Genomic DNA, 26,208 nt, shown 5'->3' with positions numbered 1-26,208 from the left:
AGACTGAGGTCAGATCATTGAGCTACAGCTGGAAGTTCTGGATTTGGGCAAGTTCCCAAATCTCTCTATATCTCAATTTCTTCTCTAGGTGGGGATAAAAATGGTATGCCCCTCTTAGGTTTTCATGAGGATTGAATGAGTTAGTACTTACAAATGCTTTAAAAGTGTTTCCACAATCATTATCTGTAATTGTTCTTTCATTCATTCATTCATTCATTCATTCATTTAATACATATTTATTGAGTGTCTTTTTCATGCCAAGTATAAATGCAAGGATATAGCAATAAATAAAACTTATTAAGGATTAAGTTTAATATTATTATTTCAAGTCATTATGGGATGTATCCTAAAGCACTTTAATATATGATGGATATTTATTGGCTTTGTCATTCTTAGTGACTTAATATAGAAACTAGCACAAAATAGCTGCTTAATAAATGCTGATGGAATGAAGTTTAAACACATAAGTCATTGCAATGTAGGATAAGAAGCATGAGATTCAGAATTGGGAGATGGAATGTCAAGTCCCAGTTTCTCCCCTAGAGCACTATGTGACCTTGACAGATTTACTGAAATTTCTTAATCTAAAAACCAAGAAAACTATACTATAGCTTCTGACTGTGTTCTAAGATCCCTTCTTACTATAATTCTACAAAGTAAGTAAAATGATGCACTATTAGTTGACTGATTATAATTCTGTTGTTTAGTGTTAATGAACTTTTAATTTTAGAACAGATTTGCAGAAAAGTTGCAAGGATATTACAGACGGTTCCTGTATACCCTGTACCCAGTTTCCCTTGTTATCAACATGTCGCTTTCCTAGGGTACATTTGCCAAAACTAATAAACCAATATTGATACATTGTTATTAACTAAAGTCCATACTCTATTCAGATTTCTTAAGTTTTTATGTAATGTACCTGTTTTTTTCTTTTCATTTTTCTTGTTTTGCCCCGGGATCCCAACCAGAAGACCACATTATGTTTAGTCATCATGTCAACTTAAACTCTTCTGGACTATGACAGTTTCTCAGACTTCCTTGTTTTGTTGATCTTGACAGTTTTGAAGACTATTGGGCAGGAATTTTGTAGAATGTCTTTAAGTTTAGGTTTGTTTTTTGCTTTTCTCATGGTAATACAGGAGTTAAGAGTTTGGGGGAGGAAGCTCACCGAGGTAATTCTCATCCCATCATATTGAGTATATACTTTTAACATGATCACTGATTTAAGATTCAATTTTAATGAGTGGCTAAGAATTATATATAATTGGTAATTTAATATATAATATTAAAGAAAATCTCTGCTATGTATCATTTTTTATTGAATTTATAAAACAGTTGATTCTCTTTGAATATGGCTTAATCTTAAAATATATTTACCTTATTTTTTTAATTATTTTAAGAAGTCCTCTTCACTACTTATAAATAAAATGTAGGTGAAAAATTCATGTCTGGTTACAAATTGATAGTAACCGTACCCTTATAGACTCAAGATCTATGTATTAAATTTAATATAAAAAATATAACTGGTTGCATTACTTCCAGATTTACTGCAAATGACAATAACAGCTCTGTGCTCAGCTCTGTTGTCTAAAGGATGCCACAAAGTAGAAACGTTGGAAGTTAAGCGTTTTGATGCTAATTCCCCTAAGTCTGTCTCATGCAAGGGACTTGCCTTAAGAAACGTTAATACTTCACTAAGCCCTAGGCATAGAGAATCTGGTATCTCTAATCTCATGGTGTCTTTGGTATAAATGTACATTATCCTCTGGCGTTAGGAAAAACACAAATGCAGCTGTCACAAGGATTGGAAGATTCGTGGTTTTCTTCAGTGTGTACTTTTGTACAGACTAAAGACTAAGTTGGTTTAGGATTGCGATGTACAGTCAGGTCAAGACAAAATAAACATGGCCAACTCAGAGGAAAATTTGTTAGAAGGAGAGTATCACTAGGAATATCTTTATTTAGATTTAAATGTAATAATACCCACCGTATCACATTCTAGCTCCAGCATGTGGCTACACTAAGTTCTAGTATCTCTATATTTACAGTTGTCACTCCACAAAGAGCTGATCACAAAAAAAATGTAATGGTTTTAGCCCACTGGTGTTTGTGACCTGACTGTGGTGAATCACTATCAGGGCCAATGGTATCATTCATATTTTGTTTTTCAAAATCCCTAATTTCTTTGTTCCATGGAGCACTTTTCCCTGGCTCACCACATAGTACTTGTGTGACCTTGGGAAATTTCCTTAAATTCTGGAATTTCCTCATTTGCACAAGTTTGTGTGATGGTTAAATGAAATTATGTGTATAAAATGCTTAGCAAATTAACTAGCCGTTTGTTATTTATTCACAGACATATACGCATGCTTTCAAAAAATTATTTCTGGTTTGTTAGGTGTAATGAACAGCTAGTACACTATCTTAAAGTAGTCATTGTGTTTTAGGCCATATCTAGCTTCTCAGAAATATTTTCTGGCTATTACCGGATATTTCAGTTTTAATCAGATACCTTATTAGACAAGTAAAAACTAATCAAGAAATGGACCTCTCAGTGTTCAAAGGAATAAATGAATTTTGATGGAAAAATTGGTGTTACAGTAGTTTTATTTATTCTCCTCTGGCCATGAGAGACTGTTTTTTGTTTGTTTGTTTGTGTGTGTTGATTTTTTAACATGGTTGGCAGAAACTCTCCATGGCACTGAAAGAAGGAAACTTACTTGATGATCTTAGAAGCTAAAAGAAGTGATTAAAAGAGTGTGAAGTGTCAGGCAAAGGAAATAAGATCCAGATGAACAGTTTTATATAACAGCCCTCAACACAGACTTTATTTCTCTTCTTATTGACTAGTGTTTCTGACGCCATATTTGGGAAAGAAGCCATAATCAATCTCTCCTATATTTCCACCTCTATATCAGGATCAAAGAGGATATCCCAGTTAAAAGGCATCCTATAACCGTAATCAACTCTTGGGAGTATGAGCTTTACAAGAAGTAAGCGTTTATAAGGACAGCATTTCATTGAAGGCAGACTACAGTCCTTGATTGTCAAAACCCAATCCATTTATCATGGACTTTTCAGTGTGGCATTAGGTAGTGACCACAGCAGCATGTGGAATGAGAAACAGTTGCAAGAACAGCTGTAGCTGGACAAACAGCATATGCATATTGTCACTAGGAGGTTGAGAACCAGCCAGCCAGGAGGCAGGGTAAGTAGTATAAGAGTAGAATGGATATGAGCATAGAGCTCATTTACAGTTTGTTGTTGGATATGTAAACATTACTAACATCACGGTAATTGGCATGTTTGAAATGAGAGCTGCGTCTCCCCAAGTGAAGTAAGGACAAGGTAGTTTAGAGGTTGACCTCTCCAGATTTAGATCTGAACTTTGGAGCCAGAGGGTTGTAGGGTTATAAGGTATCAACACTTTCCTGGTCATCCATCTCTTGAAACCATTTGATATTAACCTAGTGGGACTAGTCTGTGAATTCCTTGTAAGGAGTGGCCATTGAATACTACGTCACAAACTCCCAGAACACAGTCTGGTATAGAACATGCATTTAATAAATATGCCATACTAGAATATCTTCTATTTGTGTATTGATGATTTTTGTACCTGGTTTTGAATATACAACTCTTTGTAAATAGGGCCATGATTTTCTAAACTATTGATCTGGACAAAGCGAAATATCATCAGGATTCCAATCTTCTTTCTTTTGCACAAGCATGCACAAAAGGATCTGTACTTTTTCTTTTTTTAAATTAAAGAAATGTAGAAGGACAATAGAAAGACAAGTAGTAAATAAAAAAAATCTTAAAAGCGTTTATCCTCTAATTTATTATTTTAAAAGTCCTCTGTGTAGAACTGTACGTATACAAAGTATAATACATTGTAAAGATTATTTTACTAAGGCCATATGTTAACAAGGGAAAGTTTGGGATATATTTAGTTACCCCATAGAAAAAATGTAAAGTGTATTTGTATGTTTTCAAGTATGGTCTGAGTGTTTTATATCAATATACGAAACTACATGTGGTCATCTATATAAATTTCCTCATGAAGTGATTGATTCACAGCGGACAAGCAGCAATTGCTACCTACTCTTAACGTTATTAGCAAATTGTATTATTAGTGATGCATGTCCAAATAGGGAAAACTAATACCACTGTTTTTCCCTCTTTTTTCCTATGTGATTTTGAATGCAGACAGTACCACAGGGACACCAGCAATATCAACAACCTCGGTGGAAATTCGCAAAAGCAGCATTATGACAACTGAGATCACCTCTAAAGTGGACAACAGCCCCACGACAGCCAGCGGCAATAGCTCCTGTCCTTCCACGGAAACTGAGGAAGAAAAGGCAAAACGGCTTCTTTACTGTTCGCTATGCAAGGTTGCTGTCAACTCTGCCTCGCAGCTGGAGGCACACAACAGTGGTGAGATGCAGCAATTTCTTTTCTGTCTCAACAGCTCTGCAATTATCTTCCTCTGAATAGATTAGATCTTTTGCATCAGGGGACAAAGAGGTGGCAAAAACTGGCAATTTTTACATGGGATTCATTAACCATTGAAAAATAAAAATGACATGCAAAGTGTCATTTACATGGGGTAAGGGAGGATTTCCAGAGTGCCTGTGCCTTATTGTATCTGTGTGCGTGTGCGTGTGTTGATGTGTTATTAAACATTAGAAGATAAAATAAAATATAATCCTAAGTATAAGTTTTGCATTTATTTGATTTTTAGTTTGCTAAGTACTTCCATGCATTTACTTCTAAATGAAGTTTTCTAAAGTTATACCAATAATATAGTTGCAAAATTTGGTTGCGTGACTCCATGTATTTTTGGTTAAAACCTCCTTATTGCATTTTTTATGGCAACTAATATTGTTTGGTATAGATCTCTATGACCTGGACAATTAAACCCAAGAAAGTGCTTGTTATGGGCAGTCGTTGAGGCATGGTCTTTACATGTAATAATTTATTTACTCTTTCTGACAACCTCAAGGTACTATCCCTCTTATTTGGTTGGGGTTCAGAGAAAGCACATGGTAACTTAAGTGACTGAGCCATGATTCAAACCGAGGTCTTGCTAATGTAAACACTAAACTTTAGTATAGCATAACAGAAAATACTGATAAGCAGGGATGAAACGCTTTCCCAATATATTTTGAGTTCATCCACCTGTTCTATATCAAGATATTATATATATTTAGATCTATACTTATCTATCTATCCATCTATCTGTATATCTATATCTATATCTATATCTATATGTATCTATAGAAATAGATAGATAGATAGATAGATGATAGATAGATATAGATATATATATATAGAGAGATAAATAATAGTTTGTTTGTTTTGTTTGTTTATGTCCTGCCTGAGATTTTAGCCAGCCCTTTGTCCCAAGATCAGCTTTTCTCTAAAAGACTGGGTTCATCGCCAGGACTCTGTCAGCAGTTACAATAGTAAAAGAATCATTTGTGAAATATATCCTAAGTGAACATTACAGCTGTATGTTGACTGAGTCATTGACCAATCATTGTGCTGCACTAGTAATGTTCAGGTATTGACTTCAAGACTCTAAGGGAGTAATTGCAGATGGAGAACAATCCCTTTAGCACATACCTTTCTACTACACACAACGTTTGTTATAGACAGCGAGAGGTCATGAGTTCAGGGGCTGAGAAACACAGACAAGCATCTGGCCCCAAGTCAGAATCTATACCATGCAGATCCATCTCGTGTTTACTCATACAAATATATTCTTCCCGGATGTAAGATAATTGGGAGAGCATAAACATCACCAAAAGTCCATTTATTTCTCAAGAATTTTTGATCTTTTTGCATAGTGACTGAGAAACACATTCATGGGGGGTGGGGAAGGGCACAGACCAAACACTTTGAGGTTAGAGTTAATTATTAAGAATTTGGATATCCTTCCTGAATTATTGTCAGAAACATCTAATTAAGAAGCAAAGAGGAATTACTTACTTGATTATATCACGTCAGATCAACATTTTTTGTATTAGAAGTCTATGGTCTTCATTTCTGCTTTGGGTGTCAGAATTACCCATGGAGTTTTAAAAAACATATTCACCCACGATGCTTTGAAAAATGTATATGTTCATATATTTTATGTGAATATAAAGTATGTCCAATATTATATAAATATATTTACATTTATTTAAATATATTTAAAATATAAATATACATTTCTATATATAAATATGTATTTCCTATATCGAGGAATTCTAATTTATTATATATCCAGGACCTGGGAAGCTATAGTGTTTGGAAAATTTTTTTTAAATTCACAAATGTTGTATAGTCAGAGCTGAAAAGTACTATAACCATCTCATCTGAGAGTTTGGTGGTAAATGTGGTTGTCACCCTTATTTACTTGAATCCCTTTATAGGGGTATCCCTTTCAACTCTTCAGTTAGTCAAGGAACTGCATCCACTCCCCTTCCCTCAAAGCTATTGCATGGGTTTCCTTATCCCTGTATTTCCCTTCCTGTGTCAGAGATCTTTTTCCAGGGTCCAGGGGTCCAGCTCACTTTAGGCTTCACCCTAGACTTGCATGAGCCAACTGTGGCAGAACTGGAGATGGCAAAGGAGGAAGAAAAGATATACAAGCAGGGTATCCTGGACCCTCTTCGTGCACCATTTTTGAGTTCCAGATTCAGTTGTGGTATGTGTAACTGCAGCAGTGTTGGGAGGCTTGTTGGGTCTGGGACTTCCTCTCAGTGTAGATGAAGGTGAATGCAGTCCTTCCTGTATCCAGATAACTGCCACATGTGCACTGGCGGCCTGCATCTGTCGCTTAGGGTCTGGTATGGGGACACCCATGGGGTTTGTGTAAAGGAGAGAGGTTCTAGATCATGCTCACTTTCCTGTCACAAATAGGAATAGTAGTTGCAGGATTAGTTTAGGAGCCATCAGAAGCAGACTCTGAGATAAAGATTTGAGGGCAAATAGATTTTAGGGGACATGAAGGAAACCAATTAGTGGTGTGGAAAAAGGAAGGGAAGACAGTCAGGGAAGGGTGCATCACGTAGCCAGTTACCAACGGGGGCAACTGGAGCTCACCAAACCAAACCCATACACCACACAGCTCACACTGTTTCACGTTTTAAACATAAAAACTTCAAGTGTTCACATAAAATCACAGAACTGAATGAATTCAAATATTGTTTCTTCATCTTCACAATCACTGTGCTACCATTGCTTTTTTTATAATTTATTGTTTGCATTAAAAAATATATAGTACCACAGGGGTTGAATGCATGAACTGCAGCCTTTATAGGCTCAAAGGATTTCAAAATGTTAGGAACTTACTAATGAAACAAAAGCTTATAGCCAAATTCATGTGTGTCAGGGGCTGACTGTATAATGGAGAGTTCTGCAAATTAATACCCATGTTTCATATGATTTGTATTATGGGATAAATAATAAAATGTACTAATTTAATCTATATGAAATCTTTACAGCAACCACATCAATTACTTAGAATATAGACCAACAAAATATTTTTAGGGAGTAGTCCTCTGTCACTGACATTTAGAGTTGCCAGCTAGTGGAAAGCAGATTACCTTTTTAAATCCATTTAATTTGTTTTCTAGTTCTCTGTTGTGTATGCCCTTATGACCTGCACTCAGAACAGACCACCCTTACTGCCCCCTACACTTACCCCCACCCTTCCAATATAACTCTAAAGGACTTCTCTGCTTTCTTCTAAGCCAGATACATATTAGGAAACCGCTATTAAGATTTGACTGTGTTTTCCAGGGAACTAGGTTTAAATGCCAATTCTGAACAGAAGTAACCAGGATGCAGGGTAGGGAGATGTGTTATTTGCATCCAAATTGCAATTCAAAGTATTTTTCCCCCTTTAGAAACACATTATATATATATAAAATAAGGCCTGTAGCACTGAGTTAAATTATGCATTCATGGTCTGCTCATGGGAAGCTAATGACCTTTCAAAACATGTTTTCCTTTTAACCTTGGAAAATGCATTCTTAATCATAAATAAATTTTGGGAAAGCAAACTTCCCTTAAATACTGCTTGTGGTATTGTTCAGTAGAATAAACTAGAATGGACTAGAAGTGATCAGACCTAGTTTTTACCTCACATCTACAGAAAGCTTTTCTACGTGAATCTGGGCGAGTCAATTGTCCTCTTTGGGCATCTCTCTCTTTCTCTCTCTCTCTCTCTCTCACTCATAGAATTAAGAGGCCATATGGCACACTTTAAGGATCAAATATTGTAGCATAATTATTAGTAAAACCACAGCTGCTGCTACCATTATTCAGAGATGAATTGTATCTCATTTTCTTTCTCTCTCCCCATCTTTTTTCCCCCACAAATGTGTAACCATTCAAAGTTGCAGTTAATTGACTTATATTCCATAACATTACAATACAGGATTTGAATAGAGGCATTCCTACTTTGCATTTTTAGAATTTGGGAAGAAAAGTAGCTCTCCTGAGTTTACTAACAGGATTCAAAAAACAGCGTAGCGTGCTTAAAACTCCTTAAGAGAACGTACTCTTTTTAAGAGATCTGAAAGTCCTCTTTTATTGTATGTCATAAAAACACACATTACAAAAGATATGTTTTGTCTTTTTGTTTTAAAAAAATCCTCCCAAAACATTCTATTAGGTAATGCTTTGCTTAGTTAATTTTGATGATTTTTCTCTATATAATTGAAAAAAAAAGACTTTGAAATATTTTTAGTTAACATTCATTACTAATTTGGGCAGATTTTTCTGGTATGGACTTGACGTGGTAACATTGGATAGTTTCCACTAAGCTCATTCCAACTTTTCTGTCCCTAGACAGAGCTTATTCTATCCCTCATTAATTTTAATATACAGAAATGACAGTTATCAAAGGATGACCTTTAGTAAATTTTACAACACTTAGAGATTTCTAAATTTTTGCCAAACAAGAGCAACATTGTTAAGAAGGACAAAATTGACTAAAATTTACTGAGTCCTTAAAACAATAAATGCATTTAATACAACATTTCAATGGAGCAGATAATTTCCTTTTTTATAACCAAGGACATTGAAGCAGAAGGAAATCTAAACCCCACAGCTAATGAGAGCACATTCTGACTTACACTGTTCCAGAGCCTGAGCTCACAAGTCTCTTTACAAATATTCATTTGTTGAATTTTATTAATATCTAATACGTCAGCTAATCTTCACTAATCATCTATTATGTGTTGGGCACTGACAATACAAATATGAACAAAACTTGTGAGTTGCCTTCAAGAAGCCCATGTCTAGTTTGCTCCTCTCTATTCAGGAATAGAATATGTAAAGACGTGTTTCACCAAGAGATTTGCCATTTCACGTTTCAAGTGAAAAACTCATTTCAGCTAGTCAGCTGCAGCGGCCAGTGTTCAGATCCTTATTATTATTAAGGCTCAATGATATCTTCCACTCTTGTTCAGCATTTTCTATGATAATGGTAAGACTTCCGTATGATTAAAAATAAAGATAGAGACTCTCCTATCACAATTCTACTATTGTGTCTTCTTTAAACTTTCTACAGATGATTAAAAAAAAAAAAAAAAGAACAATTCAGTCTCATACCTCCTGTTTCCCACATGCCCAGGTAGGGCATATGTGAGTACTAGAGTTATACCATCTAGTATGGTAACCACCAGCCTCCTCAGGTGACTATTAAATTCAAATGAATTACAAATTCAGTTTCATGGTTGCAGTAGCCTCATTTCAAGTGTTCAAGAGCCACATATAACTAATGGCCACCATAGTGGACTGTACAGAAAAGGAACATTTCCGTTACCACAGAAGTTTCTATCAGTGTACTAGCCCTATAATTCATAAATACGGTTTGGAGGATTATGATATGTAGTATATGACCTAATAAGAATTTTTGCAGACCTGTGAGCACTCAGGCTTAGTGACATCGAAGTGACTGGAGAGTAGAGTCAAGGTGAATTTTCTTGCTTTGTACTTTTATATGACTGTTCTTATGAAAAGTGGTTTCATGTGCAAACCTGGTGGAATGTTCGACCAATATTATTTTTCCTACTCATGTCTAATATACAGTCATTGATTGATGTTTAGAATATATCAGGAAATTTACACCTGAAAAGGTGTCACTACTGAGGACATGCAGCTTGAAAGTGAGAGGTAGACAGGCTTTTGCTTTTCACTTTAAATGCTCTTTGAATTTTCTACTAAGAGCATGTTTTACTTTCATCAAAAATAATTTTAAAAATTAAAGATAAACCTAGTTTACACAAAAAGTAAATAAAAACACAGCTTTTATAAATCACAAAGACAGCATCATATCTGTTCTGTCATACTATGGAAGTGTGTCTAATCTGTCCATTTATTGATTGTTTAGTGTTTATTGTGTGAAGACCTTTTGCTAGGCTCTCTTGGGTAATGGAGATAAAAGCAATGTGGCATTTTCCTAGGTACTTAGGGCCTTGTTTTAAAGAGATGAGACGTGTGTACATAAAGAGCGTTAATACGTGTAGAAAGAGGTACAGGAAAGCCTCAGTGTTCCCTGTAGTCAGTTATTATGGGTAAAAGAGGCTTTCTGGATGCCTGGCAGTTCTCCTCACATGCTGGCATTTCAGAGGTTACTGCTATTTCAATCCTGTGTGTTTATCTCCCATCAGACACAGCCTGTGCTGTGCCCATTGGATCCCTGAGCCTACAGAGTTCTTTCCTGGGGTTCTTTTGTTTATCAAGTCCATCCTACTGGCAGTGCTCTGTGTGGCTTGTCTCCCATCCCATCTCAACTTAAAACCTTTCATCTGGGGCCATTTCCAATACTAAAAGCAAATTTCTCTTATCCTCTATTTTAGATTTCTTGTCTTCATCGTCTCTTTTTTCACCTCTGCAGGTTGGACTTTAAATATACAACTGGTGGAATCTGCAAATTACTTTCAACCAGAAAGATAACAGAAATAATACAATATTTTTTACTCCTTTGGGGCATTACTTGGTTACCTGATATCATAGATGTTGTTTTGGGTGCTTAATGTTTGTTGATATGCTATAAAGTTTTTATCTCTAAGACAACATGCAAATATGATTAACATGAAAAATACATATTATATAGGATGTCAGGGTACTAAAAGGTTAATTTGACATTTGGAGGATAAAAAGAAATATAACATGGAGGCTTTTGATGCCAATTATACAGTTCCGGTGTATAGATTCAAGAGAACTCTTCTTCCTCAGGGCACACCAGAGCTGGAATATAATGCCATTATACCAAATGTCATAAATAAGCACATCAAAAAAACACCTTTGTACTTTGCTGTTTGTATGGAGACTGACCACTTTCCTGCCCCTTTGTCTATAAGCTGAATCATCCAAACTTGTCAATAAGAAGGTAACTAAATAACTTCTGGCAATTGCATGGGTTTGTTAAGAGTCTAGTCTAATACTGCTAAATGTCATTTTATAGGCATTGGGAAAATTGAATTTTAAGGTGTTGAAATTTATTTTATAGAGGGGCAAATTTTGCAGACTGTACCAGGATACATTTCCCTATAAAATGAATTCCTCTGTAATGTTTAGCAAGTAGTTTGGCAGCATAAATCAAACGACTTAAAAATAGTCATATTCTTGTCCCTATAATACCCCTTATGAAAATCTATCCTAAGGAAACAACCAAATATGGGATAAAAGATTTAACGAGTGGGATGTTCATTATATCCTAATTGTATAGGAAGAAAAAGGAAACAATACAAATGTCTAATATTAAACACATGGTTAAATATACCACATCTATATATTGTAAGCCTGTGCTGTCATTAAAAATTCATGTATATTTCTAAATGTATATGTAATTCCATGAGACTTTCTATACAAAGTCACTTTAAGTTATCCAAACTTTTTAAAAATATACAAATAGAAATAAAAGACTGGAACATTATAACTACTATTAATATTTTGATACCTCGCCTTGGTGGAATTATGATTTTTTTTATTTTAAAAAAATGTTTCAATTTTTCTAATGACCTAAGGAATGGTTTATTTCATTTTTCAAAGTAATTTGCCAATTTTCTTGCTTACCTGCTTTTCTTTGTACCTAACTTAAGATCCATCTAACAAAAGGGAAGTTGTAAAGATGATGGGAAATAAAAGGAAAACCTCGCCTCTTTTCACCACCCCCTACCTATTACTTTGATTTTTGCAGATATTAGATAAATAACTATCTGGACCAAGGTCATCAAAAGCAAACAAACAAAAAAGCAAACAGTATTCTTGAAGCATTATGATTTGCTGAATTAAAACCATGGTTGGGGTATGGTTTCTCCTTTCAGGAACCATGAAGCATCACATGAAGGTCAATGTCATACTTTTAAAAGTGATAGGAAGAAAATAGTCCATTTAGCTTCTTGCAGATTCTGTCCCGAGGAAGAAGGAAAAAACTACAAAAGCAGACTTGTGATTTCCCTGCTGTGCAACCACAGAAAAAGGCAAGAGCCTCGTGAGATGTTTGCACCATGTTGAACCAGAGGTGATCAAAGATGTGATCAAACTGGCCATGGCAGAGCCACAGCCTTATCAAGCATCATGTTTCATGGTACTCTGCTGAGCAGAAAGAAGCATTGCAAGACAAAAATAAAAAAATGAAAAAAATAAAGCTGGGGTGGGGTAGGGGTGGAACTTTAAAGACTCAAACTAAAATCCAAGTTTTGAAAAGACTTCATTAACAAAATAGAAAATGAAAGGTGCTATGAGAGATTCGTGTGTAACTGGAATTCAGCTGGCTCAGAAGCTCTTAGTGAGCTTCTAGTCAAGTCCCCATAGCTGTAGGAATTTGGTTAGAAATCCTGTCTAACTACGAGGAACTTCCAGTAGTACTTGCTTTATAAGCCAGGCAAACAACTTAACCTTTCTGAGTCAGTTTGTTATCTCTAAAATGGGTATAATAATAGCACCTAAATCATAAAGCAGTGGTGAGCAGGTAAATAATTTTGCACAATATGTGCAATGTTTAAAATGCAAAATAGGCTTGAATTCTCTTAATAACCACTATTTTTATATCATTAATGCACATTTGATCTCTCAAAAATGTAAATGCTTTAAAATTAAGAATAGATAGTCTCTTAATTTTAGCTATAGTTGGAGGAAATACAGCTACTGTTCCAGCTTATTCAAGCTTTAAGATCTTTGAAACTGTCTAACAGTTATTTAATTATGACTTCTGATCTGCTACAAAATAGAGGAGGTTATATGGTACAAAAGTTCCACTCTACTTATGATGAATAGTAACCCTAGAATCAAAGCTATGAGTTGAGGTTTTTCACACAATCTTGCCACATTTCTAACCGTGTGTGTGTGTGCGTGTGTGTGTGTGTTTGCATGTAAGGCATGTATGAGTAGGTATGTTTAATTTTCCTATCTTTGCTGTCTTTTGTGGAGAGACTGCGCTGAAATAATGGTGCTAACAATCTAATGATTTTCTGAGAGGTGTGTATTTTTCAAGTGTTCACATATATCCCATTTCTACTCTTCCCCTGGGCACATGACATAGGTGAGACTTAGCTTACCAAAGATATTATGGGGAGAATTTAATTTTTGAATTCTTGCCTACTGTTTCTAAGCCCCTACTATTGGGGTCAAATCCTTTGAATTATCTCTCATCTCCCTCACTCACATGACACTTAGTCCTGAGGCAAATCATCTATATCTGGCTTTTTGTCTTCTCTTAGGCAGGATAAACGACTTAAATATTGTTAAATAGGTTAAACAGTTTTCTGGTCTATTCTGATCCCACCTACCAAACACTGACTCCCAATCACAAAGATATTAACTAAAATGAATCAAGCGTCCCTCAAGAAAGTCTGTGTGAGAATTAGCCTCTGATTGACTACTTTTAGGCATTTGTAAGCCAAACCGGCCCCAGGAATGCTTTTCACTTTAATTAGAAGCTGCATGGAAAAAGATGTTTTGATAAAATCATCTGTTTGGGTAAAGAAGGTTGAGCAACCATCTACACACACACACACACACACACACACACACACACAAATGTATATATTTCATATATGTGTGTGTGTATATATATAAATATTATGTTTCCCTGAAAATAAGACTGGGTCTTATATTAAGGTTTGCTCCAAAAGACGTTTTAGGGCTTATGTTCAGGGGATGTCACCCTGAAAAAAATCATGCTAGGGCTTATTTTCCAGTTACGTCTTGTTTTCAGGGAAGCACGGTGTATCTCGCTTTTTTGAACATTCTTTTGACCCACCCTCACTTATGCCATCTTCACACAGAGTAGAAAGCGTTTCCATCACTCTCTTGACAGGTAAGTGGGTGAGAGCAAACCTCAGCGAGACTTCAGAACCACCACCACAGAGCAGTTCCGTGGTTCCACATTTCAGTCCCTACAGTCTTCTCACAGATGTCAACATTTTCCTCTTGTCTTAATATGTTGAGATATGAATATTTTTATTGCTATACATAACAATATGGTATTCAAAGTGGGGAGTCTAAGTTTTAAAATTATGTGTTTTTTTTATATTGGAATCCGTAAAGTTATAGTTATTTTGAAAGACCCATGTGGCTATAAGCCAGTTTCATGTATTCACTGTGTCTCATTTAAGATGAAAGTAATTGGCACTGATCTAGAGTGCCCCCTCCAACGTTTTCCTCATTACTATTCAGTGGTTCTGGGAGGCTGGTCTAAGAATCATAAGCTAAGAATCTTCTTTTATGCTTGCAGAACTGATAAAAATCTAATAAATAAATTTAGGATGGAGAAATCACTAAAAAAAAGATTTTGAAAATCAGAATGCAGAAAGGACATAAATGATTACAAGAGAAAATTTCATAGCAAGAATCCACATGACTCAGTGAGAAAAACGAGGAATACTTACCAAATCTAACAAAACAGAAATTGTGAGCAACTAGTGAGAGAAAACTAGTGATTAAAAAGAAAAATGTTGATAAGTTGAGTTACATTAGTTATGTGTATTAGACAGTCCAAAGATGCTACTGGTTTATTTAAAAGATGTATTTATTTGTAGTGTATCTGCTTAGCCTATGATTCTACCCTCATCTCTTAGTCATTTGTTTATATTTGAAATTATGTAGCCAATCAATGTGGGCTTTACTATCCTAATAGGGCTTTTTTTCAGAGTCATTATAATCTTTATACTATTACTCTTCCTCTTGGAACCTAAAACACATAGCCAGGAAAGCTTGTTTGTATTCTGTTTAGAAACTGGGTATTTAATTAGTGCCACTTCTGTAAACATACTGTGTTGAAAGTGATTACATTTGTTACACATCACTTTCAACTATACCTTTAGCAGCTAAATCACTCTTCATCATTTATGTCTTATTAGCATCAAGAGGAAATGAAATTAAGTCACACCCATTTAATTTCATCTCAGGACTCTGGAGTTGAGTAACTGCACTGACGGTGCTTATTTGTAATGTGCACTATTATTTAAAAAAATAAAAAAGTAAGTAAGAAATGTTATAGAAGGGTAGGGAGAGCACACAACTACAGTCTTCCATGTTATACGATAATTCAACCATAATCTCTGGAAGAACTGCACTAAAACTAGGCATCACGTTTTGTTATGGTTGTTTATTGAAGGCATATGCTAGCTAAGATGTTTCCCCTCTTTTTTCTTTCTGTTTTTCTAAATATTCCTGGCAGGTACTAAGCACAAAACCATGCTAGAAGCCCGGAATGGAAGTGGGACTATCAAAGCCTTTCCTAGGGCAGGTGTGAAAGGTAAAGGACCACTTAATAAGGGAAATACAGGCCTGCAGAACAAAACATTTCACTGTGAAATCTGTGATGTGCACGTCAACTCGGAAACACAACTTAAACAGGTAGGTGGCACATATTATAGAAATGAAAATGGAACACCCTTATGAGCAGGATGTCTGTGCTTCCTTTATTCTCTTTCTTTCTATTTTTCCTCCCATTACGCATTCATCCATCCATCCACTTATTTTCTATTCACTGTCCTTATTCATTTATGCTTATTTTAGTTGCTGAGGAAATACTATAACATAATGGCTTCTCAGACCTTTCAGAAATGATCTGAAGTGAATGCGTGCTATTCTTACAAATGAAGAGTGGGAGGAAAAAGGGTATTAGGTCTTTTTTCTACCAGGTTTCCCACAGAAAAGTGTTGATTTTCTTTGCAGTTCAAATTGCAAAGTTCCATGTTTACTTGTTCAGATATTTACATGCTACAACTAACATTATACTGTGCTATTCTTTTATTTTATGTAGTTTATTATATGGTGTTCTACTGTATTTCTAAATCCTTCAGCCACCTGCTGAAGGGATGACTAATCATGTTATATTCACTTTTACTCTGAGTAGCCTTCCAATAAGATCATTTTATACGTAGCCAATTGAAGGCCCAGCCCTCATATTGTGTTGTGTTTTACATGCGTATATATTATCTTGTACTGATTTTATGCACCTTAGTTACTTTAGAATTTTACAGGTTGACATTTGGCTGTACCAATATGAGGATAAATATTGGTATGGAGATAAATACATGCTTGCCTGGGCATCTTTGTTTATCTGCACATAAAATTCCTTTAACATTGCTATCCTTTGCAAACTTCTGAAAAAAAGAGATCTGTGCAACAATAAGGAGGAAGAAGATCCTTCTCTTTGTTAAAAAATATATATACTAAAATTGAGAGAATAAAAGTACATATCCTCAAGGCATCACAATCCAAGGACAGAAGTGCATGCTTCTTTTTTTTTTTTTTGTCTTTCTGAAACTTGCATGAAATAATTAATATACTTCCCCAGTTTAAAGCAATATTGGTGCAGGTTTCGGGGATGATGTTTTTTAAAGCTGCCATTTTTAATTGCTTTTAATAGCACATTAGCAGTAGAAGGCACAAAGACAGAGCTGCTGGGAAGCCCCCGAAACCTAAATACAGTCCTTACAACAAACTACAGAAGGCAGCACATCCACTGGGGGTGAGTATCATTTTTGCTTCCCAAAAAATAGTATCTTTTAATGCCCCACAGTTTGCTGAACTTGAGTTCGTTTGGGATTTTGTGTTTGTTATTAGTGACCAAATGGAATAAATGAGAAGTACTTAAGTAAGGACAAACAATTGATTTGAGAGTCCAACCCCTGAAGAATTATTGGTTTCATAAGTTGTTTGTGTGTTTTGCCATCTTTAGCCACAGCCCCGTATCTTATCTTCTTGAGTTGGGTTCAGATTTATGACAGAGCATGGGGAAGGGAGAAAAGCCAAACTCTTCTGAGTCAGGTAACTAATCACCTAAAATGTGGTCTTGACATTAGCAGATACTTTTAGGAAAGAACATCAATGGAAAACAAGTTTTTGCATCTCTTTTAATATTTTTAAGAGACAAAGCATTGGTATTATTGATAACCTCAACAATATTTTGGATTTTGTGTGACACAGTCTCAAAGGCACAGCTTATTTAATTATTCACCCAAGATCTCTACATAATGCCTGGGAAATAACCCTCTTCCTATTACTCCAAATGTAACTTTTAGATTAGTAAACATAATAAAATTGATGTCTTGACCTGGAATTTTTGTAGGACTTTAGGGGGAAAATGTGAACCTCCTGACATCTTAGATTAATATTTATGAGCATGTGCTTTTATTTCCCCCCTTATTGAATAGACCATAGCTTTTATCAGAGACACCCAGGACATAATGGAAAGTTTAAGGATAACTGATTTATAGTATGTGCTAAAATGTGTATTTTGAAATCCGTTTTCTTCAAAATAGATCTAATTAACACAGTTGACCCTTGAACAACATGGGTTTGAACTAAACAGGTCCACTTATACGTGTGTGTTTTTTTTTCCAATAAATACAGTGGGCCCTCTGTATCTGTAGGTTTTGCACCCCTGGGTTCAACCAATACTTTTGATCCACAGTTGGGAATCTGCATATGTGGAGGGCCAACTGTAGTTAAGTTTTGGGGAAAAACAGAAGTTATATGCATATCTTTTACTGTGCTGAGGGGTGGTCATCGCCCTAAGCCCCAGTGTTGTACAAGAGTCAACTGTAATTGGTGCTATTGTGTGTTGTTAACACATGAAAATATAAAGGAAAACTGCAGTCATCTATCATGAGACCTACGTATGAGTTGACCCAGTTAATTTAGTAGTATCAGTCATTTTTATGCAAATGAAGTCACTTTACTCTTGTGCAGAAACGATTTTAGCTGTATTGCAAGGCTGTGAATTCAACAGCACTAGAGGTAACTTTGAGTGCTGTCTGTGACCAGCATAGATGCAGCTTTGAATAATCAAGTGAATGATTCTTAAATAAACAAAGAAGTCAAATCGTGTTAATGTTAGTGTTAATATTGGCATCCAAAACCTCCGTAACTATCACTACGTCACTGTCTCAATAAGTGGGAAAATTCTCTTCATCAGAACAGCCATCTTAATGATGCTACCGGCCAGAGAAGGAACTGGTTTTGCAGAGTAAGATTGAGAGAATGTTATCACTTGCCCAAACAAAAAGCAAAACGTGTCAAACTTTGGGAGAGATAAGTTTTCTTTATCTCTTTATTGAAAATGGAATTTTGTTATTTTTATTTTTTCTTGATTAGCACCTCTCTATACTGCTGAGTTAACAAACACACTTGGGTAGCCTAATGGTAACCATCAGCCTCAATGAATCTCTCTTTAAAAATGTCATTTCCAATTATTTTGAAAAATAATTTGGGGAACGTAATCAATAATGTTGTAAAGATTTTGTAGGGTATCTGATAGACACGTGTCCCATTTGGGAGACCACCTCAGGGAAGATATAGATGCTTGATCAATGTACTGTACACCTGAAGCTGAACAATAATGAATGCCAACTATAATTTTATATATATAATGTGATGACTCGGTGCGATGTTGGAGGGATAGTGGATGGGGATGGGCGGAGGGGGTCCACAGTGTGAGGGATATAAATGATGAACGTCTAAGTATTGCCTTGTCTTGTGACCTGAAACTAATAAAAAACTAATTAAAAAACTAATAAAAAATTAAAAATAAATAGGAGTGGATGGTCTCTCATGAATCTGAAAAAAAAAAAAAAAATGTCATTTCCATGACAGTTCATGTGTGTGTGTAAAGGGTGGAGTAAAAAGTTCCTAGTTTTTCCTCAAGATGAATACTTTCTTCAGTATGTATGTTTATCCATAAAAATAAAATAAGGTTGCTGAGTATTTTTCTGGAGGGCTTTTCAACATCTTAGGTCGGCCATTTTCAGGCATCTTCCAAATGAAAGACATACTGCACTTCCCAGGATTTTCATTGTCAGTTCACAAGTAAAAGTTGATATTTTAAAATGTTTACTGCTATATTTTTAAAACCACCCACTATTTTGGATTCTAAGGGTGGACTCCAAACGTTTGTTCTACTCATTTTTTTTTTCTTTTCTCCCTTGCAGGTGAAATTAGTATTTTCAAAAGAACCTTCAAAGCCATTGGCTCCACGAATCCTACCAAACCCACTGGCAGCTGCTGCAGCTGCTGCGGCCGTGGCAGTGAACTCCCCCTTCAGTCTTCGAACCGCCCCCGCAGCAACCCTGTTCCAGACTTCCGCGCTTCCGCCCGCACTCCTTCGGCCAGCTCCGGGACCCATTCGGACCGCTCACACCCCTGTGCTGTTTGCTCCTTACTGAATTCCAAACGGGAGTCCCTGTAACTGCAATAATTTTTCAAAAAACAAAACACAAGAGAACTATGCAGTGTTTATTTATAGTTTAAAGTATATCTGAAGAGCCAGGACTTTTGATAGTGAATTTAAAAGATTATTAAAAAAATAATAAGGAGGGAGGTTTAGGGGTGGGAGGGCAGGGGTGGTCTTTTCTCCAAATTCAAGCATTCCTCTTGAACATTGATTGTTTTAGAAGTGATCTCCAGCATTGACTTGTAGTGGTATCTAGAACGTCTGAAGCCTTTGTGACTGTGCTTTTGGGCACCTGTTTCCCTCTGCATTGTCCTTCCTGCTTTATGAGACAACTATATATTGTCTAAGGGCATTAACTAGTTCCAATGTATATATAATAATTTTACCCTGTAGATTCACATAATACACACACACAAAAAAAGAAGAAAGAAAAAACAAAAAAAACAAAAAACAAAAGCAACACTGTGAATAGTAGTACCCGTGCTGGTCCTCTTGCTATGACAGCAATTACTGGGTATTTATCCCCACAAAAGTATATACAGTAGATGTCTTGTAAAACAGTAGTGCTGTGTCTCAATCTATGCCACTAGATTTTAAAGAATTGCAAAAGATAGAACGAACAACTATTTCATGCCAGTAAGCACTCAAAAAAGAAAAAAAAAGCAAAACAAAAAACAAAACAACCAATGGTGTTGTGGAGGTGTCGGGGATCCACGTTCTGCCCTTCCTATCCAGCTCAGACAAGACTAACTTCAAACAACAGAACAGGACCAAGCATAGAGGTAGGGGAGATGTTAATGAAGATGATTTCTTACAAAGTAGCATTTTCCCACCTGAAGCAATATTGCTGGAAATAGGGACGTGTTTGTAACGAACCTATATCTGAAAAACAGGTAGAACCATGCATCATGAGTGTTTAAAAAGAAACCAGTACAACTCTTCTGTATCATGGATAAGGGACAATCATAACCTAAGATGACAGTGCAAAGTAAAGATTTTTCATGTTAGGTCATATCCAGTAAAAACAGAGACTGTTGTATCTCTGTATCTCCCTTTGTATCATACCAGTAGGGTTGTCTCTTAGGCAAAGGTTTCCGCTTTGAATATGATGGTAGACATTAGCTATTGTGGGTTTTTTGTTGTCTTTTTATTTCCTATTGACATGATATAAACAATTAATATATATTTAAATGTTAGTAAAACAAGAAAAATGAATTCGAGTTAATTGCAGACTAAGGATATGGTGTTAAAAAAAAAATACTGGTAAAATGCATTTGACCATCATTTCTCTAGTGGAGTTGTGAAATACAGCCTTTGATATTCACCACAGGCTGAAAGGAGTTGATGTTTTACCTTTAAAACAAGATTTATCAGGGGTATATGTAAATATCTGTATATTGTATATATGTTAGAAAGATTAAGAGAATAACTTATAAAAAGAAAATCTATATAAAATAATTATATAACCATCCCTTGTTACATGTTATCATTAAGTTGGTAACAAATGGCATAAAAATAGCTGTGCCTTTAATTTGTGATAAAGGCTATTTGCTTTTTCCCATAAATAGCTAACATATACCTATCACTATGATGGGATTCGATGCAGCCAGTCTGTTGCATTAATAAAAACAATGGCACTCAAACTTAGAACAATGATAAAATGTGTACAAATCAACCCTACATGATTTAGGTTTAGAGAAAAAAATATTTTTGAAAAGGTTTTGTAAAGACTATTTAAAAACATAGGAAGGGCTGGGTATGGCCTTCCTGAAACTGCTCTTATCTAAACTATACTAACCTTTTGAGAGGTCTAAAGATTCAAAGTGAAACCATTTGAGAGATAGGTATTTAGCATTTGTCATTTTATATTTAAGAAACACCCATAGCGTGCTTGGTGCTCAACATTAACCATGGTCTTTGGAGTCCTCTACCATCTAGCTATAGACGTTTGTCATGTAAACATATCTTTAAAGCAGTCAGCTTTATATAACTTTTGTTAAACAACCAAAACAAAAAAAAAAAAAAAGGAGACAGAAGGGAGGAGGGCAAGCAAGCAGGAAGGAAGGGGAAGGAAAACTATTTCATCATTCTTTGCTAAAAAGAATTTTAAATTATACATTTTGGTTAAACATGTTGGTTAGCATTCAAATTTGTTTTTGAGAGTATCTGGTGATTGTGCAATTACCAATATCTGTACTCTCTGGTCTTAGCAATTGTTTGCTTTTTTTTCACCCACACTCTGCTAGTTGAGCCAGGTGGAGAGTTCATGATTTGGTGTTTGGGACTCTGTCTATATCTCATGTGACTAGCTTCTGACCATTTTAGAACTTTAGTTTCCTTTTTCGGAAACCTTATCCAATGACCTATATCTGATAAAACCTCTTACTGTTGGAGAACTTAGTGTTAATTGATGAGATCTCACTACATGTGCTTTCCCTGTTCTTCCCCATTTTCACTGAAGTGAATGAGCCAGCCCACTAGAAGTCAGGGCCTGTGGGATACAAGAGTCCTGGTTCACAAGGTGAACCAGGGAACAAACAAATCAGCCATATTTTCTCCATCAGCCATATGAGAAAACCTAGAAATACGTAAATCCTTTCTGCCTCACTGCACTATGGAACCATTTTTGTTTAAATGGTCTCTTAAATTGGAGTTGTAATCATCAGTTGTCTTTTACTCACTACCTAATAAAGGATGAAGCCTAACCTTAGAACTTATAGTGGATTCTCTGTGAATTGTTTCCTCCCACTCCGTGTATTTATCAACACCAGTTCAACATCTATTACAGTTCAGACGGTTATAAAGTTATATCCTTTCCCTTAGGGAACTTTCTTCATGAATAAAGATCAATAATTCAGACTGGTCAGCTGTGGTGCTCTGAAGATCCCCAAGGGTGGTCTGTCTTTATGGTTTATATATCCCATCCCATGCATCACAGCCATGACAAGGAAGTGATAGAGAAAGCATCTCTGATTTGAAACAAATATAAATGCATTGCAAGGCTCAAATGCCTCTGGAAAAAGCATTGTTGCACCTCATCCAGTTCATCCAGACAAATGAGAAACAGTTGTTGGGGAGGTACTGTATTTCTCTTTTGAGAAAACAGGTGATTACACAAAATAAATTGCTCCTCTCATTGGTTCTAAACTTTGAAGAGTGGTTGTTCTATTCACCTAAGCAAACACAGTTGGCTTTTGGCAGTTTATATCAACACTGCCTCATCTAAAAAGATGCACTCTTTCGATACTATGGGACTTTCCCAAATCTATTGTAATAATTCACTGCCGTTATCATCAGAGATATAATTTTTGAAAGGTGCTACATATTTTGTTGCCAAGGAACTATTTAGCCAAGAGAGTGTTTATATTCATTTGGAAATTAAAAGAGCAGTAAATCACAAAACAAAGGATTAAAAATTAAAAGACAAAGTTTTAAAAATAGGATCATTCCAAGTTTATTGTGGATGTGTCCACGTAAGTTTCCAAGATACAGAACCAATACATAACAGACGTGAGCATTAAATTTCACTTACATTTTGAATTAGCATATTCATCTCCATACCTATGTAACATTTCAATTTTCCTGAATAAATCAGATTACAAAGGTAAAAGATAACTCAAGTGAATTAGGGACCTCTTCCTTCAAATCTGAATTGATTTATGGAAATACCTTTCTATTCATAAGCATGGATAACATTGTATTCATAACTATTTGTATACAGGAAAGCATTATAAAGTGGTGGAGAAAACAATGAACCTGAAGGAAGTGAGTCTATGGTAGACTTAGTTTCTGATCAGCAGGGTAACAATTGAATAGTCAACTAATGCTTTGTCCTTAATTTCTTCATCAGTAATGGGTGAATAAAGGCTAAGCTGGTTTACTATATCTGCATTTAAAGGACCACCTCTCTCCTTCTCTTAGGAATGAAACTGATTTCTTGTGGTGAACTATACAACTATTCAAATATTTGCATGTGTCCAGAAAAGTGCTCTGTATTTCTTTCCATCCTGATTGTATACCACACAGTTGGCCATTCATCTGATTAATCAGAATGTAGACTTCACCAACAACTATCAGAGGAGTTGCTAATTGACATTGGGTTATAACAAAGTCATCAAGGATATACTGCATCTCTATTCTCAATCTAAAACATAATTCTGAACAAAACAAAACCCAATGAGAGCAATAGAAATTTGGCAATGTGGGTGTGGAAGGAAGCAACAGATTTCAATGACTCACGCTTTTTCCTTTGGCTGTGCTTTCTCCCTGCAGTAGAAAGGTACCCCCTCGCTAATTCTGCCCAGGTTTTGCAGGTGTTTTAGCTAATGGCCAACTTATTAAGACCACTTCCCCACAGCCAAAGGATATTAGTTATATCCTCTCCCCATTGTTACAAGAATTACAGGCATGCCTTCTTTTATTGCACTACGCTTTATTAAACTTCACAGGTGTTATGTTTTTCACAAATTGAAGGCAAGACCCTCCATCAGCAAAAGGATTAGGGCTTGCTTTATTGCGAGACCTGCTTTATTGTGGTGCTTTGGAACTGAATCCTCCATATCTCCAAGATATACCTGTTTTTGAGTCCTAACAATGAATGTTTTACATATTGTCATTGGTTTTCATTAAAGGGATAGACTTATTTCTGGAGCATCTCTGCTGAAGGTAAGCTTCCATTAACTACAGAGACTACTATCAGGCAGTGAAATGGATCATTTATATGGCAAGTCTCCATTGCCTACTTACTAGTTCTGAGAATGATATCAGGGCTTTCAGTGAAAGACGGATATGGTGATATATCATCCTCAGGAGGCCTATAACGTTGTTACTTCCAGGAATGGATGTGTACCTTACCAGAATTATGAATGGTGGTAGAAAACAGGTTCTGCTCTGGAAAAACCTCGTATGTGCTATTTGATTAGAAGTTTGAGCAGGTTACAAAGGGTCACGGTTTAAAGAATTCCTTTGTTGGCTCATGGATGCTCAGGTGTGAAAGGTCCAAGAGTTACCTTCTATCTGAGTGTCTTCTTTTCCCTCTTCTCAGTTGTGGAAAGCCATCATTCTTGGATAGTCAAGAAGAAACTGTCAAAATGCATTTGAAGCCAAATATGATGATTAAGATATATGATCAAATGGAGTACCGTAGAGTTTTGTCAATTTTATAAGACCTTATAAAATTGGATGACATTCTTTTCATGACTGACAAGTCAGCTCTAAAAGCAATTTCTGAAGAGTAAGACTGAAATGATATGTGAACAAAAAGTATAACTCAAAGTACGTGTACAGTGACCAGTTCTAAGGAATCTTAATCACTTTAGGGCTTTGGAGAGGTTGATAAGTAAATAAAATACCAAGGTACTGTGCTCTCTAGTAATATGATTATGCTAGCCATTTTATTTGGATAATGCATTTTATCCTTTTGACTTTAAGCATAGACATTGAACCTTATCAAATCTTCAAAATCAGGTACTGTGCAGATATAGTAAAACAGGACTAAAGGGAATTAACAAAGACAGAATCCTTTAATGGGGACCCAGATTGCGTTTGTTTGTTTGTTTTTCTCTAGGAAACATTTGTTTGTTTGCTTGTTTTAAGTCACTCAACTATTTGTACAAATTTCTTGAGACATAAATCAATTGAGAAATGATGTTGCTATGGATTTTTTAGGACATGGTGAGATTGTATGGAATTTTATTAACCAAAAATGACACTGTAGGTTTTATTGGATTCTTGTCAACTCAGTTTAAAATATGTTATTGTATAATTTCAGCATAAGACTCTAGGGCTAGGGGAGGTTAATATTGGACAAAGACCCTCCATTAAACGCTTTGTGTCTTTTGTGAGTCTGAGTTAATATTATGAGAGATAGGAAAGAAATAAAGTTCTTGAGATTATGGAAAGTTTAACTTTCATGAAAGAGTTAAAAAGAATTTCATGGGATGACATCTGCTTTTCAAAGGGATTATGGAAAAATGTGTGGAAGTGTTGAACATTGGGAAAAAGCTTTGTGGCCACAAGATTGATGATTACAGCACAATGAAAATGGTTTCTGTCTTCAGCACAAATTATCTGTGAGGAACCTGGGCCAACTCACATGTTAGTTTGATGAGTCCCTTTTGAAAGAAAAAAAAAAAGAAATATATATATATAGGGTTAATGAGATTACAAAGATATGCTTTTAGAAAGGCTAAATTTAGTAAAAACAAGTTGTTTGCCTCTCAAAATTGGTTACAAAATCTTAAGCTTAATTCCTATAAGTTTCAATAAAATTATTTTAAAATGTATTTTATACTTACAATGTTCATATTCCTCTGTATTTGAAATTAAACTGATCTGATGCCAAAGCAAAGTCATATATAACTATAAGCTATATTAGACAACTTTGTTCTAAAAAAAGAAAGATAGATTTTTAAAGAAATATTTTATTATCTATATAAAGCTGTATACTAAGAACATTGTTTTTCTTGGGATATTTGTTAGTCATATTTTTAAAAATTTATTTTATCAGTTGAAATCTTCTG

General features: G+C 35.4%; 1 protein-coding gene across 3 annotated transcripts in view; it reads left to right on the top strand.

Moving 5' to 3' along the window:
* ZNF385D (zinc finger protein 385D) overlaps positions 1-20,296 on the top strand; it is a 741,991-nt gene extending 721,695 nt beyond the window's left edge. For all 3 annotated transcript variants that reach the window (XM_081073229.1, XM_081073231.1, XM_081073230.1), the window contains 4 exons: positions 4,207-4,437; positions 15,686-15,864; positions 16,883-16,984; positions 19,446-20,296. In XM_081073229.1, coding sequence (XP_080929355.1) covers positions 4,207-4,437; positions 15,686-15,864; positions 16,883-16,984; positions 19,446-19,679 — 746 coding nt within the window. In that variant the 3' untranslated portion in view covers positions 19,680-20,296. The remainder of the gene's footprint in view (positions 1-4,206; positions 4,438-15,685; positions 15,865-16,882; positions 16,985-19,445) is intronic.
* The last annotated feature ends 5,912 nt before the right edge of the window (positions 20,297-26,208 follow it).

The sequence above is a fragment of the Rhinolophus hipposideros genome (assembly GCF_964194185.1).
Source record: "Rhinolophus hipposideros genome assembly, chromosome: 14".
Lineage (NCBI taxonomy): Eukaryota > Metazoa > Chordata > Mammalia > Chiroptera > Rhinolophidae > Rhinolophus > Rhinolophus hipposideros.
Note: the sequence above shows the minus strand (reverse complement) of the source record. Positions and strands in the feature narration are given on the sequence as shown.